Raw genomic sequence first — 13443 nt, forward strand, 5'->3', positions numbered from 1 at the left:
ATGGCAATAAATAAAGCTGTGCTCCTTCCCCATTCTTCATCTAAGAGTGGGCTGACAGCCCCTCTACTTAGAACCAGGAAATGGAAGCCCAACACTTGGGGCCAGGACCTCCCTAGAATTGCAGAACAGAGAAACAGACCCTGAGCTCTGACACTATTAATAACGTCCACCCTTCATTTACCGAGCAGCTTGATGCTCAACAGGCTTTGTTCTCTCTCAGCCTGTGCACTGGCGAGGTCTCATTCTATCACTGCTAAGAGGTTTATTCTGTGGTCCACGGTCTTTTATCCACAATTCCGAAATCCAAACAGCTTTGGAAACCAACAGTTTTCCCACAAGTTGGGCACCATTTGGTTACAAAACTTGACCTGACTTAACCAGGAAAAATTTTTGGTCCTGGCCTATCCCACTTACTGTGAATGTCCACACCATTCCTTGAGGAAATATTAACGTGTTTTTGTTTGTTTGGTTGGTTTTTTAACGGGGCAGTCTCAGACCCTGCTGAGAGTGTTAAATGATATACCTTATATGTATTGAGAAAACTTTCTAAAATCCAAAATATTCCGAATTCTGGAAACATACCTGAGTTTAACCCTGGCCTCGGCCGTTTTTACAGCTAAGGAAACTGAGGCATTCCCTTCCAAAGCCAAATCCCCACGGTTCTGAGTTGAGGCAGCCCTAGGCGCATTGGTATTCTAAAAGCATGAAGGGTCTCTCCAGTGCAACACATGGTTCGCAAAACTGCCAAGCCTCAGAGGCTGGCGCCCCCGTAGATGGGACGCCCTGGGGGCTGTGCGCCGGGCGGGGAGAATCCTTGGCGGGAGGGGCAAGGGGGCTTCCGGGGCGGCGGCCACCTGGCCCGGCCCGCTCCGGCCCCGCCCGCTTCTGCTCCGCGCGGTGATTCACTCCCTCCTTCGCCCCGGGGCCCCCTTCCCGGCCAGACGGCGGGCAAGACGGCTGGGTGTGCACCGTCCTCGAACCCACGAGCAAGCGAGCAGATCCTCCGCGCCTCTCGGGACTCCGGTCCACGCCATGGCGGATTCCGAGCGCCTCTCGGCCCCCGGCTGCTGGGCCGCCTGCACCAACTTCTCACGCACCCGAAAGGGAATTCTCCTGTTTGCTGAGATTGTGAGCGTCCCGGGACTGGCGGGTGGGCAAAGGCGGGGTGGGGTGGCTGGACTGCGCGGAGCGGGGCAGCTCCGGGGGAGGCAGGCGCGTGGCCCGGGCCTCTTGGCAGTGGGGCGAGGGGTGCGTGGGTTGGTGGCGCAGGCCCGAAACCAGGGGCGCACGCAGGGCGAGTCAGTGAGGTTTGGAGAAGGTGGTCGGGAGCTGCTGGCCCACGGGGTCAGGCAAGAGACCCATAGGACATATGGGGGGCCCCATAGAGAGAGACCCCGTAGACTTATCGGTGGACTCATCGAAGGGGTCCCCAGGGGCTGGGTGTTGGGGGGCATCCCGTGGCAGGGCGTGGCGCGGCCTGGGCACTGGCGGGAGGGTTGGCAGAGCGCCCAGGGGCGGGACCTGTTGGGGTGGGGCCCCCGCGCGCTAGTCCCGCGTGGTAGGGTGACCAGCCCTCCCCCAGTTTTTCCTCGCCTCTCTGTGGTGGGGTGGGAGGTCCTCAGCTATTTGGGAGCCTCGGTTTCCCGTCCCTCTCAAAGTGGGCGCCTCCTTTGAGTCACTTGTAAAAGGGGTGCGGCGCCTTTAATGGAGCCCTGCCCCTCTGGTATCGCTCTCACCGTTTCCCAAAGAGGTTGCTGGGAGAACCGCACGTCCCGCCCCGTCAAAGCCCTGAAGCTGGCGCCGCGAGTGCTCACAAAAAACACCTGGAGGCACCACTCCCGGCAGGCCATCCTAGAAGGGAAAAGAGGGGAAACTGAGGCACCTAAATCTACTCCTTACTAGCTGGGTGATCCTGGATAAGTCACTTCATGTCTCTGTGCCTCACTTTTCTCATCTATAAAGATACTAATGATAGTACCCGGCTCATTAGGTTGATGTGACGATTGAGTGAATTAATACTTGCACAGCTCTTAGAACAACATTTGCAACACAGTGTGCACACAATAAGTGTTTAGCTATTATTATTTGTCATTTTCCCAGTCCTGGTAGGCATCTGAGTTTGAGACCCCCAATTTAAACCAGTCCCCTCAGCCCTGGGAGTTGATTGAGGCCCCCTTTCACATATCCTTCCAGATATTGTGCCTGGTGATTCTGATCTGCTTCGGTGCCTCGACATCAGGATACTCCTTCTTGTCGGTGATAGAGATGATCTTTGCTGCTATCTTCTTTGTCGTCTACATGTGTGACCTGCACACCAAGATACAGATCATCAACTGGCCTTGGAGTGTGAGAAAGGGGCCACAATGGCAAGGCTAGGGAGGGGCTCGGGAAGTTGGGATTGTGGGGGGAATTCTGGACACTGACTTCCCTCTTCTCCCTACACCTCACAGGATTTCTTCCGAACCCTCGTAGCAGTCATCCTCTACCTGATCACCTCCATTGTTGTGCTTGTTGAGAGAGGAAACCACTCCAAAATCGTTGCAGGGGTAAAGGCTGTGGAGTCAGCTCCAAAGCACAGAGAGAGGGGTTTGAGGATCCTGGGGTCATTTCTGCCTCTGCTTCTGCCAGAAAGTGTGTGACCCACAGTAGGTCACACCTGTCCTCAGGGTCTGCAGGAAAGTCTGACCCAGGCCCTGGTTTTCCTCCCCAAATCATTTGCTGTAAAGGGCCATCCCTTGTCCGACACAGGGACTTTTGTGGGAAGCACAGAGAGGTGGCCCCTTTGTCGATACACTAGACTACACCATCTGCTAGAGCTTTGTCTCAATGTACAGTATGAATGGCGTCCCCTATATGTGGGGCCACTGTGTGGCTGCACTGTGTTGAAAGGTACTAGGAAGAGGGAGGGTGGGATAGAGTCCAGTCTCTGGCCTTTCCCTGGGGCTCTCTGGCTTGCCAACCTGGGGCTTTAGCTACCGTCCCTGCATGGGGTAGTCACTGGAGGTGGTGGATACAAGGAGGTAGGAGGCCGAGTAGGCTGACCAGCCTAATCCACTCCCACCTCACTCCCATCCCCATCCCCAGGTGCTGGGCCTAATCGCTGCATGCCTCTTTGGCTATGATGCCTACATTACCTTCCCCTTGCGGCAGCAAAGACATACAGCAGCCCCTACTGGTAAGTGTGTGGGTGTGTTGCGGGGCGGGGGGGGGGTGTTGCTAAGGGGGTGAGAAGAAAATGGGTCTCCCAAGGGGCATGAATGCCAACTCTGTCTCTTATTGATACTTAAGGCTTTGGTGCCAATAAGTACCATAAGCTTCAATATTCTTATCTGCAAAATGGACATGTGGATCCAGCCAATGCGTTCTCTCTTTTCCTCTTGCAGACCCTGCAGATGGCCCGGTGTAGGTGAACTCCCTTCATTTCTATCAGCAACCTGCAAATAACACCTCCATCGAAATAACTCCTCCCCGCCCCTACTACAACACTCCCAGTCAACTCCCAGCCCCCTACTGAGGTAAAAGTGCCTTTATCTCGAGAATTTGTCTTCCAGGCTGCTAATCAACTCCTCTGGGTATGGCCACCTTTATGGGTGTGCCTAGGTTCCCCTTCCTTCTGCAGTATCCAAACGGAGACACCAGTTCTGCTTGGACAATGCCCCCACCTAAGCCACAAAATGACGGAGAGGGTGCCTCAGATTTCAGACTCCAGGCCCCAGGTTGTAACCCACTCCTAATAACCTTCTCAGTGTGCATGTATGTGTGGGAGGAGAGGGGTTCTGTGGAGGAATAAATAAATAATAAGCAGATTATTAGAATATATGATAGTGAATAAATTAATCCTTTGATCAAATGTAGATAAATCTCAAGCATCAGGAGGGGGAAAACTGGGGGGAGCTGGAGCAGCTGGAGCAAGGAGGTAAAGAAGCCAGGCCTGTTTTAAAACAAATATTAAATTACTTCAGTAATACAAACAGACAAAGGAGGGAGGAAGGCAGGGGATTTATGACTTAAGTTGGGGTGGGTGGGTCATCATCTACACTGACTTGAGAATGCAGCCCTCCAGAACTGTCACTCCTTCAAGCCACGATGCAGTTCTTGTCTCTGGCCTGGCGAGGCATCCCTGGGCGAGAGTTCCTGGGGAGCTGTGGAGATGGGGAATTGGGGGTCTCAGTTGCAGTGTCCTGAGCAGGCATTGGCCTGCACAGGTGCGGGGGCAGTGGGATGCGTTCCCCTAGGAAGAAGCCGTCGTCCTCTGAGGATTCGGAACTGGGACTGGAGGGCGAGCTGGAGCAAGATCCCGAGTCCGACCCTGATCCCAAGTCACATTGATGGTGGCGACGTCTGCCGGAGTGGCAGCGGTGATGGTGGTGGTGGTGGTGGTGGTGGCGGCGATGTGTGGGGCCCCTGGGCGGGGGGCTGCGTGGCCTGCGGCGCTGGGCTGGGGGCACACTCAGGGACCGCCGCGGGCCTCCCTCAGACACCAAAGGGTCACGGAAGCTGACGCGTGGGGTGCTCTGGCGACCAAAGGCACCATCTTCTGGGCGCGGGTCCGGCTGGCCAGGAGGCCCTGAGGCTGGTTCAGGGACACTGCGGAGCCCCAGCTCAGGCATGGAGTGGCGGTGAGGGGCCCCTCTCAGAAAGCGGGCAGGCTCCTCGGGGCCTGCAGCTGGAAAGAGAGATGGAGCGACTCCCTGTATCTCTTACCCCACCCCTACCCCAGCCCTGGGGAGGTCTTTGGAAAGGGCCTTCTCTCTCCCCTATCAGGACTGGGAAAGTGGAGGCAGGCATGGGGCGGGGCAGCGAGGTGGGGAGTCTGGGAAATGTGAGGCCTGGGGCAGGTTCTGGGTGGAGGGAAGGAGGTTGAAAGCAGGAGGAATAGGGCCAGATGGATTGGTGTATGGGGTGTGGCCGGGGTGGGGGCGTGGCTTCTGGTGAAAGGGGCGTGGCATAGGCTGGAGCAGACAGGGTCTGGGATAGAATGGGGGCGGGGCCTGGGGGCGGAGGGTGACGGGTAGAGGGTTTGGAGGAAAGGAGGAACTCGGGCTCAAGCTGGGACAAGTTGAGGTAGGGGAAGGGCACTGTACAGAAGTGGGGTGGAACCAGGGTTCACGTTGGGGTGTAGTTGGGGATGGAGACTAGGCCTGGAATGGTTTGGGGACGGAGCCAGGGCTGTGATGGGGGCGGGGCCAGGGATGCCACAGGTGAAGGGCCTGGGCAAATCAAGGGGAGGGGACAGGGTTGAGGCGGGGGCACCGGAGTGGCTGGGCGTGGCTGGAAGGTTGGCTCACCAGGCGCTGGCTCGGTGCTGGTGCCTTTGGTGGAGGTCTCAGACGCCCCCTCCACAGCAGAGAAAGAGGCTGTAGAGGCTGTGAGAGGTGTGGAGACCGTGCCTGCGCTCCAGCTGCGGCGGCCGGGCCCCGGAGCCGTGGGCTCTGACCCCAGGCTGCAGGCTCGGGAGCAGAAGATTAGGCCACGGCGTGGCAGGAAGGGGCGGCCCAGGAGGGCTCGCCCACAGCAACTGCAGCAGAAGCAGCGGTCTGAGGCGTGCCAGTGCTGGCCCTCATAAGCCATCTGGCCCTGGTCCAGGCCTGCGGGGATGGACACGAGGGGGAAAACTGAGGCAGAGCCCCCAGGCATATTCCCAACCCTCCTGAATAGGGGCCCTTCTTGGGAAGAGGCAGGGAATCTGAGGCAGGGTACCCGGAGATGCCCTCTCCCCCCACCTCTCCAGAATGGGGCCCTTCCTCATCCTTCTCTCCTGGAAACTGGCTGATAAATGTCTCCTCTGCCTCCCTTTCTTTCCCAGGGTGGGGGTAGACATTGGACTCCAAGATGTGGGTCAGGCTTAGACATTAAGAGGTGGCTTCAGGTGGAAGGAGAGTGAAGGTGGACCTGAAGAAGAGGCCTGGGTGGTGGCGGCAGGACCTAGAAGGTAGGGCATGGCCTTGGTGGGAAGGGAGTGGGTCTTAGAGAGTAGGGTCTGGCTTAGAAGGTAGGGTTTACCTAGGCTGATGGAGGAGAGTCTTAGAGAATAGGGCATAGCTTGGAGTAGGGGCCAGGCTGAGAGGGTAGGAGGGTAGCTCTGGTGGGGGGCAGGGCTAGGAATTAGAGGGCACTCTGGAGGTGGACCTAGATGTGTAGTGGTGCCTAGTGTAGGTGGGGTTTAGAAAGTATGGCATGATGGGGGACATTGGTAATGGAATTGCAGGGAAGGGTACAGGGCTACAGTGCTGGAGCTAGACTTAAAGTATGGGGTATAACAGAAGATGGGGCCTGGAAGATGCCCCCAGGAAGAATCCTGGGGGTGGGGCTGTGACCCAGCTGTCCATCCATCCCCCATCCAGTCCCATGTTCACCCACCAATGTGCTCCCCACAGCCATCACAATACTCCGCGTGGCGGGCCTCGTAGCAGGCGCAGCAGTGGGGGCGGCTCTGACGCATGACATAGCGCTGCCCTCCCAGTGACGCTTCACACTCAAAGCAGCAGAAGTGACCCATGTGCCAGTGCCGGCCCTCGGCCTCTGTGCACTCAGGGGAGAAGATGATCTGGGGGGCAAAGGCCATCCATGGCCATCAGAAGGGCCTGCCCCTGCCCACCCTCCGTTCACACCCCTGGGCAGAGAGACACGAACCTCATCACAGGCTTGGCAGCGCGGGCGCAGGCGTTCAGCATGGTGGCGACCACAGTAGACCTTGCCAGCATGGTAGAAGTAGATGAGGTCCACCAGCAGCTCCCGGCACGTGGAGCACACAAAGCACTGTGGGTGCCAGCAGGCACCCAGGCCTGCACGGCTGGCAAACACGGCGATGTCCCCACCTCCAATCTGCTTCCCGCACTGCCAAACGACAGGTGGACGCCGTCACCATCACCAAGATGGTAGGATGGATGGGGGTCAGCCAAGGCGTGTCACATGTGGGCCTTCCCCGTGGCCTTTGTGACCGGCCCCATCCAGGGGGTAACTTTGAGATAGGCCCTGCCTACATGGCCAGGGGTGGAGGTGGGAGCAGGAGCCTTAGAAAAGGGCGCTGCTCCTGGGGGAAACCACAGAGACAGGCCCTATTCCTCGTGGGTGGCCTTAAAGGCAAGTCTCCCCTTTAGGGGGTTGGGGAAACCACAGAGACAGGCCAGGCCCAGTTGGGGGATCTTAGCAACAGACCTCACCTAACGGTAAGATCTAAGGTTAGGCTCCACCCACCAGGGGGGCCTTAGAGACAAATCCCACCCATGACCCAGCTCTAGAGACAGGCCCTGCCACTGTGGGTTGGTTCTTAAAGACAAGTCTCAATCATAAGAGGACCAAAGAGATAGCCCACGCCCTATGTACACTGCATGGAGGGGAGAAAACTCTTTCCAGGGCCTGGCAGATGGGCCCTGTACCCCAGGGCTTGGAGCAAAGGCACCATTACTCACTGAGGCCCTCCATGGCTCACCTCCTCACAGATGGCCCCAGTGATGGTCACGGGGAAGATGCGCACGGTGCCACGCCCCAGATTCTCCCGCTTCCGCTGCTGGCTGAAGGCTCTGAGCTCTTTCTTCTCTTCCTCTTCCAGTGCTGTGCAGTACTGTGCCTGGAGTAGTGGGGATCTTCCAGGCTCCTCCCCTGATGCCTGCCCCCAGCCTTCTTCCAAATTTCATCCGTGCTCAAAAAAATTTACTTCTAGGCCTTTATATAGATGGTGCTTCCTGCCTGAAATACCCACCCCTTACCTCTTCTCCCAAGGCACAGCTGTGGTTTTGCCAAGGAATGTCCCCGGATTGCCCCTGCCTGTCCAGACCTGTCACCTCAGATCAGCTCACCTTTCCTCCTCTGACCCTGCCCACTTCTTTCCAGCTGCCCAGCATTTGTCCAGGCTGTGTCCCCTACCTGGCATGCCCTTCCTGTCTTCTGTCTCCTCACCTCACTGTCATGTGGGGGCAGCTGGTGCAGCAGCTGCTTGATCCTGTACTTCTCCCCGGGACTGTTGACGTAGGGGACCTTGTCCTCTGGAAGGCAGCTGAAAAATTGGTATACCTGGGAGGACATGGGGGATGGGAGAAAACAATTGAGACTAGGGGTGATGCAGTGGGATGGTGGGTCCCTACTTTTCTGAGAAAATTAAAGTCATCGGGAGGGAACTTCTATTGACCCCCTCCTCCCTACAGGCCAGATCATTTCTGCCACTTCCCAAGCCTACTGAGAGTTCCCTCATGTCTTGACCCCACTTTTCCCTCCATCTGCTGCTCCACTTTTCTTTCCCCTTTATAGCAAAATTCCTTGAAGGAGTTGTGTGCATTTGCTGTCTCCACTTCCTCTCCTCCCATTCTCTCTAGACCCCACTCCAGTCAGGCTTCCCCACCCCCTCTGTCCCGGCCTCTCCTCCAAAGCTATTCCTGTCATAGTCATTGATGATATCCACATCGCTGAACTCATTGTTCAGGTCTCAGTCTTCATCCAACTTGACCCATCAGTAGCACTGGACACAGCTGATCACTCCCTCTTCCTGGAAACACTGTTCCCTTAGCTTCCAGAACACCACACAGCCCTGGGTTTCTTTCCTCCTACCTTACTGGCTGCTCCTTCTCTGTCCCTGTTTTGGTTCCTCCTCAACTGGCCAACCCCTAAATGTGGGAGGGTCCTCAGGCTCAGTCCTTGGTCCTCTTGCCTCTGTCTACCTTCAGTCCCTTGGGAATCGAATCCACCCTCATAGCTATAAATACCATCTCATGGCTAATGCCTCACAAATGCATACCTCCAGCCCTGTGACCTCTCACTTGAGTTCCAGACAACGTGACCACTCAGATGTCCAACAGGCATCTCAAACTCCAGATAGCCAAAACCAAACTTCTGCTCTTAGCCCTCAAACTTGCTCCTGCCTTGGCCTGCCCCATATCAGTCAATCCATCCATCCTTGGGGTCATCTTTGACTCCTCTGTCACACCCACAAGCAAATCCTCTCAGCTCTACTTTCAGAATTTAACTAGAATCTGACCACCGCTCACTACTTCCACTGCCAGCGCCATCATCAGTCACTTGGACCATTGCAGTAGCCTCCCCTTCACTGATCCCCTGCTTCCACCCTCACTCTTACAGTCCATTCTACACTCAGCAGCCAGAGGGACTGTGTTAAGTCCTAAGACAAATCACATCCCTTCTCTGCTCACAAGCCTCTTGTGTCCTCTCCCTCATTCAGAGTGGAAGTCAAAGTTCTGTCCATGGCCTCCACCATCTCTGACATCACCTCCAACCACTCGCCCCATTGCTCACTGTGCTCCAGATACACTGGTCTCCTCGCTGTTTCTCATACATGCCAAGCACACTCCTGCCTCAAGGCCTTTGCATTAGCTGTTTCCCTTGCCTGGATCGCTCTAACCTCAGATATCTGCATGGCTCATATCCTCACCTCCTTCAAGACCCTCAAACATCGTACTCTCACAGAGGTTGACCTGGGCACCCTATTTACAATTCTAACATCTCTCTCTCTCCCTCTCTCTCTCTCCCTCTCTCTCTCTCTCTCTCTCCCTCCTCCCTCTCTTCCACTTCCCTGCTCTATTTGTTCCATAGCCCTTACACCATCTGACATATATTTACAGGTTTGCTTATTGGCTCTTGCTCCCTTTGGGAATACAACCTCCATGTGGGCAGATGTATTTTTTTGTGTTTTGTTCATTGCTGTGTTCTCAGTGCCTAGAACATTGTCTGACATGCAGTAAGTGCTCAGTGACTGTTTGCTGAATGAATCAATCAATGGAAATGAAGTGAATGAAGTGCTGGGATAAGACCTGAGGTAAGGGGAGGACAGGAGAGGGGTGAACAGGTCCTGAGGAACTGGCTCAGCGATCAATCAGGGTTCCCTGCTAGACCACAGAGGGGTCAGAAGGACATGCACAGTCTGACCACGCACGCTAGAGTTTCCCTGGAAATAGGTTCCCACTTGAGTGTGCATGTGTGTGTGCCCAGTGGTGAGCAAGAGTGGGTGGTGGCGTTTGGTCACCTGCTCGGGCTTGAGACCAGGGGGCACCCAGGCATACTCCTCCGAGGCACAGCCAGAGTCGTCATCAGAGATGGAGTGGCGCTGGAAGTCTGAGATTAGCCGACACATGATGCGTTCCAGGTCCACAGGCACTGCGTGCACGGCGTGCTCCTCCCGTGGGCATTTGCAGTGCTGGCAGATCTTTCTGAGGGGACCGGGATGGGGGGTCAGTTCCTAAGGGTTGGCCCACTTGGACCCCTTGGCAGCCCAAGGAAGTCCAACTGAGGGCCAGAGACATTCAGATTATCACCAGCAAAAGACTCCGAGCCAGACAGGGGCCTGGGGGCGGTGCTGAGCGGAGGTGGGGCTGTGAGCCAGACTACTGTGGGGAGTTGGCGGGGGCTGTGAGGGGCAGAGCGGCCAGCTGGGGGCAGGGCTGTGAGCTGGGAGTGGGGCTGCGGGGCCTGGGCCGAGGATGTGAAGGGGTGGTGGGGCTGTGGGAGGTCTCAAGGCCATCCCCTGACTTTCAGCACTGGGACTTGGGTCACACTCTCCTGGCAACGGGCCTGAGTAGGGGTGGGGCTCTGAGTCTGAGATTGGAGTTATAAATCTAAGGGTTTCCCCTCATGACTTTGGACGTGGTGGGGGAACTTTCCCTAGGGGCGGGCTCTAGCTTGTGCTGAGGCTCTGAACTTGTGAGTGGGTGGGGCTCTGAGCCTGAGTGAGTAGGGCTCTGTCTGTGGTATTTTATGGGACGTTTTGGGTACAGGGCTCCACTAGGAGGATAGGACCTGGGTCTGGGAGAGGAGTTCTGAGCCCCAGAAAGGGGCTGGAGGTCAGTGGGCGGTGCTTAGAGCCCGGGACGGAGGATCTCCCTAGAGATGGGACTCAAAACTTCTGGGGGCGGGGCTGTGTAGTAGGCGGAGCTCTCCTGGGAACTGGACAATTGGGAATGAGTCAGGGGAGGGGCTCTGGACCTGAGCTTTCTCTAAGACCTGGCTCAAGCCTAGGGGCGTGCCCTAAGTCTCGGTGGGGGGGGGGTCCCTAAGGGCGGGTTCCCATAAGGGCAGGACCCTGACGAAGACAAGGTCCTGGGATGGTCACCTACCTCCAGCCATGCAGCAGGAAGCCGGGGCACTGCTCCCTGCAGGAGTTGCAGGGCTGGCCGCGGTCTGGGTCCTCTGCCTCTTGAGGCTGTAGTGGGCGGGGGCAGACGCGGGACCCGGCGAGGTGCGCGCGGGCGGGGAGGGAGAAAGAAGTCAACGCCCGCCTCTCCACTCCGAGGCCGACAACCACACGCCGGGGCCTGTCCCACCAGGGCAACGCCGGGCAGGCTGGGACAGAGCCCAGAGTGCGGGGGAGGGGGACACAACCGAGGTAGAGGCGGGGGAGCTGAGGCCACCTCCCTATATGCCGCCCCTTTCAGGGAATTGCCCTCCCCGGGCCAGCATCGGACTACCCTCACCCAGCCTCGACACCTCCCACCAGCCTCTGACTCCTCCAGGCCTCAAAACACCTCCCCCTGAACTCAGAGTACTCTCCCCACCAGAGCAGAGCCCCTAATCTGGGTGTCTCCTCTCAGGCCTCATCTCGGCCCCTTCTCCACTCAGGAAGCCAGCAGCACTCCAGTTCCACAGGGTAGGAATCTGAGACCCTATCCTTACTTGGGATCCCCACGTGAGCCCTGCTCCTCTTTTCAGAAGCTCAAGAGCCCATCCCCCAAACCCTGGCTTCACCCTTTCATACCCAAGGAACTGAGACCCTCCTCCAGGATCTCAGGAGGCCCTTGAGCCATTCAGAAACCCACACCCCAAGAAGCCTTGGCCCTTACCCCTCATATCCTAGGGCTATTCACTCTTCTGGACCACCAAACGCAGACCCCACCCAGACAGCCCCTCCAAAGGAAGAGGGAGACCCTCCCATCTAGGAAGGCAAAAGCTTCCTGGCTCAAGTGGAAGCCTGGAAGCCCTCTCCTCACAAATCCCAACCACTCGACTCTCAGTATTAGGGCACCCCAGGAGTGTAGGGCCTCACTCTTCAGTTCACCTTCCGCCAAGGTACAGGGGGAGGTCCCTTTTCTCATAAGCTCAGGAGGCCCCTGCTCAATCTAGGACTCCAGGACCCAATCTTTTGGCTCTCAGAATCCCCTCCCATAATTCACCCGAGAGGGGAGTGCACCAGGTCCCCGGGGTGCTGATAAAGGTGATTAGGGAGCAAGGGCCACCAGATCTCCACGTTCCTTCATCCACATGCTTCCAGCAGCCCCAGGCCCTCCGGTTTGGGAACCCTGAGGATGGGGATTCCCAGATCCTCTGGGAGCGCCTCCTCGCTATCCCTATCCCCTGCTCCCTCTCCCGGGCCTCAGTTTACCCCGACCCCCACCGCTGCCCTGAGTCTCGCTCACCGCGCGCCCGGAGCGGCGCCTCCGGGACCCACGCGCGAACATGGCGCGCCCGGGCAGGGTCAAGCCGGGCCGGGTCAGGCGAATGGAATCCTTGTGGCCGTCTGGCCACCGCGCGTCCGGCAGGGGAGCTCTCGGTTCCGTAAACCTGACACCGGCGTAGGAGGAGCGCGCCCAGCGGGGTCCGCCCCTGGGCCTGTTTTCTCTCCCGGGCCAAGGCGCCCCCTGCCTAGAGGTGAGGGGCGCGCAGCCCAGGAACGCCGTGCGCGAAAGCTTCCTTGCACTCCTGCCTGGGCGGCAGCTGGGCCTCAGAAAACACGGCCCCCAGAGCCCCCAGGGTTCCACATGGTCTCTCACAGGACATTCTAGAGCTTGAGGGCTCTGTAGTGGTGGAGTGGGAACTTGGAAGTGGCGACCTGACTGCAAGGAGTGTGCGCTACAGTACTTGTATTGACGCTTCGTGTGGATTTATCTTGGATGTTTATTTGGGGGATGGGTTAAAGCCACCTCTTGGCCCCCTCCCCACTGGTGATGTTCTGAGGGTCTCTTTCCCCCGGATGAATGCTGCAAGAACGGTCCCCAACCCCATCGCAGCCCCAGCTGGTGCTCCCTCACCCCATCAGAGAGCTCGATCTTATGCCCCCGTCCCACGTCCCCGCTCTCATAAGTTTTCACAGCCAGGGTTATCTGAGGTTTATGGGGAGGCGGCTAAAGTTACCGGCCAGGTTCCGAGGCCCTCTTCCCTGTTCGCTCCCCATCCTTACAGGCCCAGCTGCGATGACCCCTAAGTCCCGAGAAATAGATTTTCAAGCCTTCCCTCCCCTGCTCCCACTTTTCTCTCTCCAGTGATTCTTTCCCTGAGCTCATTCCCTGAGCTAGGAGTCTCTCCGCGCTCTCAGGCTTCGCTATGCCTCGGGACTGGGAGGAGGGGGTCCCCGGCACACAGCCAGAACTCCGGTGCCCGGCCAGGGTCTCTAATTAGGCACCGCGGTGGCGGCGGTCAGCCGGGCCCTTCATCGTGGGCGCCGGGGACCTCACCCACCCCCACCGCGCCCCATTACGCACATCCTGGTCACTTCCCGCCCCTCCC

At 57.7% G+C, this 13443-nt stretch overlaps 2 protein-coding genes across 3 annotated transcripts; one reads left to right on the forward strand and one right to left on the reverse strand.

Moving 5' to 3' along the window:
* The first annotated feature begins 899 nt into the window (after positions 1–899).
* PLP2 (proteolipid protein 2) lies at positions 900–3817 on the forward strand. Its single transcript, XM_082446697.1, has 5 exons — positions 900–1128; positions 2194–2346; positions 2451–2546; positions 3085–3175; positions 3384–3817. Exons 1-5 carry the CDS (start codon positions 1033–1035, stop codon positions 3404–3406), a joined length of 459 nt encoding a protein of 152 aa, XP_082302823.1. The 5' UTR covers positions 900–1032; the 3' UTR covers positions 3407–3817.
* Positions 3807–12523, reverse strand: PRICKLE3 (prickle planar cell polarity protein 3). Of its 2 annotated transcripts, XM_082446520.1 has the most exons (10): positions 12357–12520; positions 11061–11146; positions 9974–10157; positions 7900–8013; positions 7433–7570; positions 6634–6837; positions 6361–6547; positions 5289–5588; positions 4044–4666; positions 3807–3931 (listed from the first exon to the last, which is right to left on the reverse strand). In XM_082446520.1, exons 1-9 carry the CDS (start codon positions 12396–12398, stop codon positions 4077–4079), a joined length of 1845 nt encoding a protein of 614 aa, XP_082302646.1. In that variant the 5' UTR covers positions 12399–12520; the 3' UTR covers positions 3807–3931; positions 4044–4076. The 2 variants fall into 2 exon arrangements, with proteins under 2 accessions (XP_082302646.1, XP_082302647.1); XM_082446521.1 differs by lacking the exons at positions 3807–3931; positions 5289–5588 and having other exon boundaries at positions 3935–4666; positions 12357–12523.
* Between the last annotated feature and the right edge of the window lie 920 nt (positions 12524–13443).

This window comes from Balaenoptera physalus (genome assembly GCF_965194825.1).
Source record: "Balaenoptera physalus genome assembly, chromosome: X".
In the NCBI taxonomy this organism is placed as follows: domain Eukaryota; kingdom Metazoa; phylum Chordata; class Mammalia; order Artiodactyla; family Balaenopteridae; genus Balaenoptera; species Balaenoptera physalus.

Excerpts from the sequence above, each read along its gene's own strand:
- PRICKLE3 (XM_082446520.1), bottom strand. The coding sequence starts at position 12,398 with ATGTTCGCGCGTGGGTCCCGGAGGCGCCGCTCCGGGCGCGCG. Across the intron at positions 7,571-7,899 it reads TGCCCCCACATGACAGTGAG|GCACAGTACTGCACAGCACT; the intron begins GTGAGGAGACAG and ends CCACTACTCCAG. Across the intron at positions 4,667-5,288 it reads CAGCACCGAGCCAGCGCCTG|CTGCAGGCCCCGAGGAGCCT; the intron begins GTGAGCCAACCT and ends CTCTCTTTCCAG.
- PLP2 (XM_082446697.1), top strand. The coding sequence starts at position 1,033 with ATGGCGGATTCCGAGCGCCTCTCGGCCCCCGGCTGCTGGGCCGCCTGC. Across the intron at positions 1,129-2,193 it reads TTCTCCTGTTTGCTGAGATT|ATATTGTGCCTGGTGATTCT; the intron begins GTGAGCGTCCCG and ends ATATCCTTCCAG. Across the intron at positions 2,347-2,450 it reads TCATCAACTGGCCTTGGAGT|GATTTCTTCCGAACCCTCGT; the intron begins GTGAGAAAGGGG and ends TACACCTCACAG.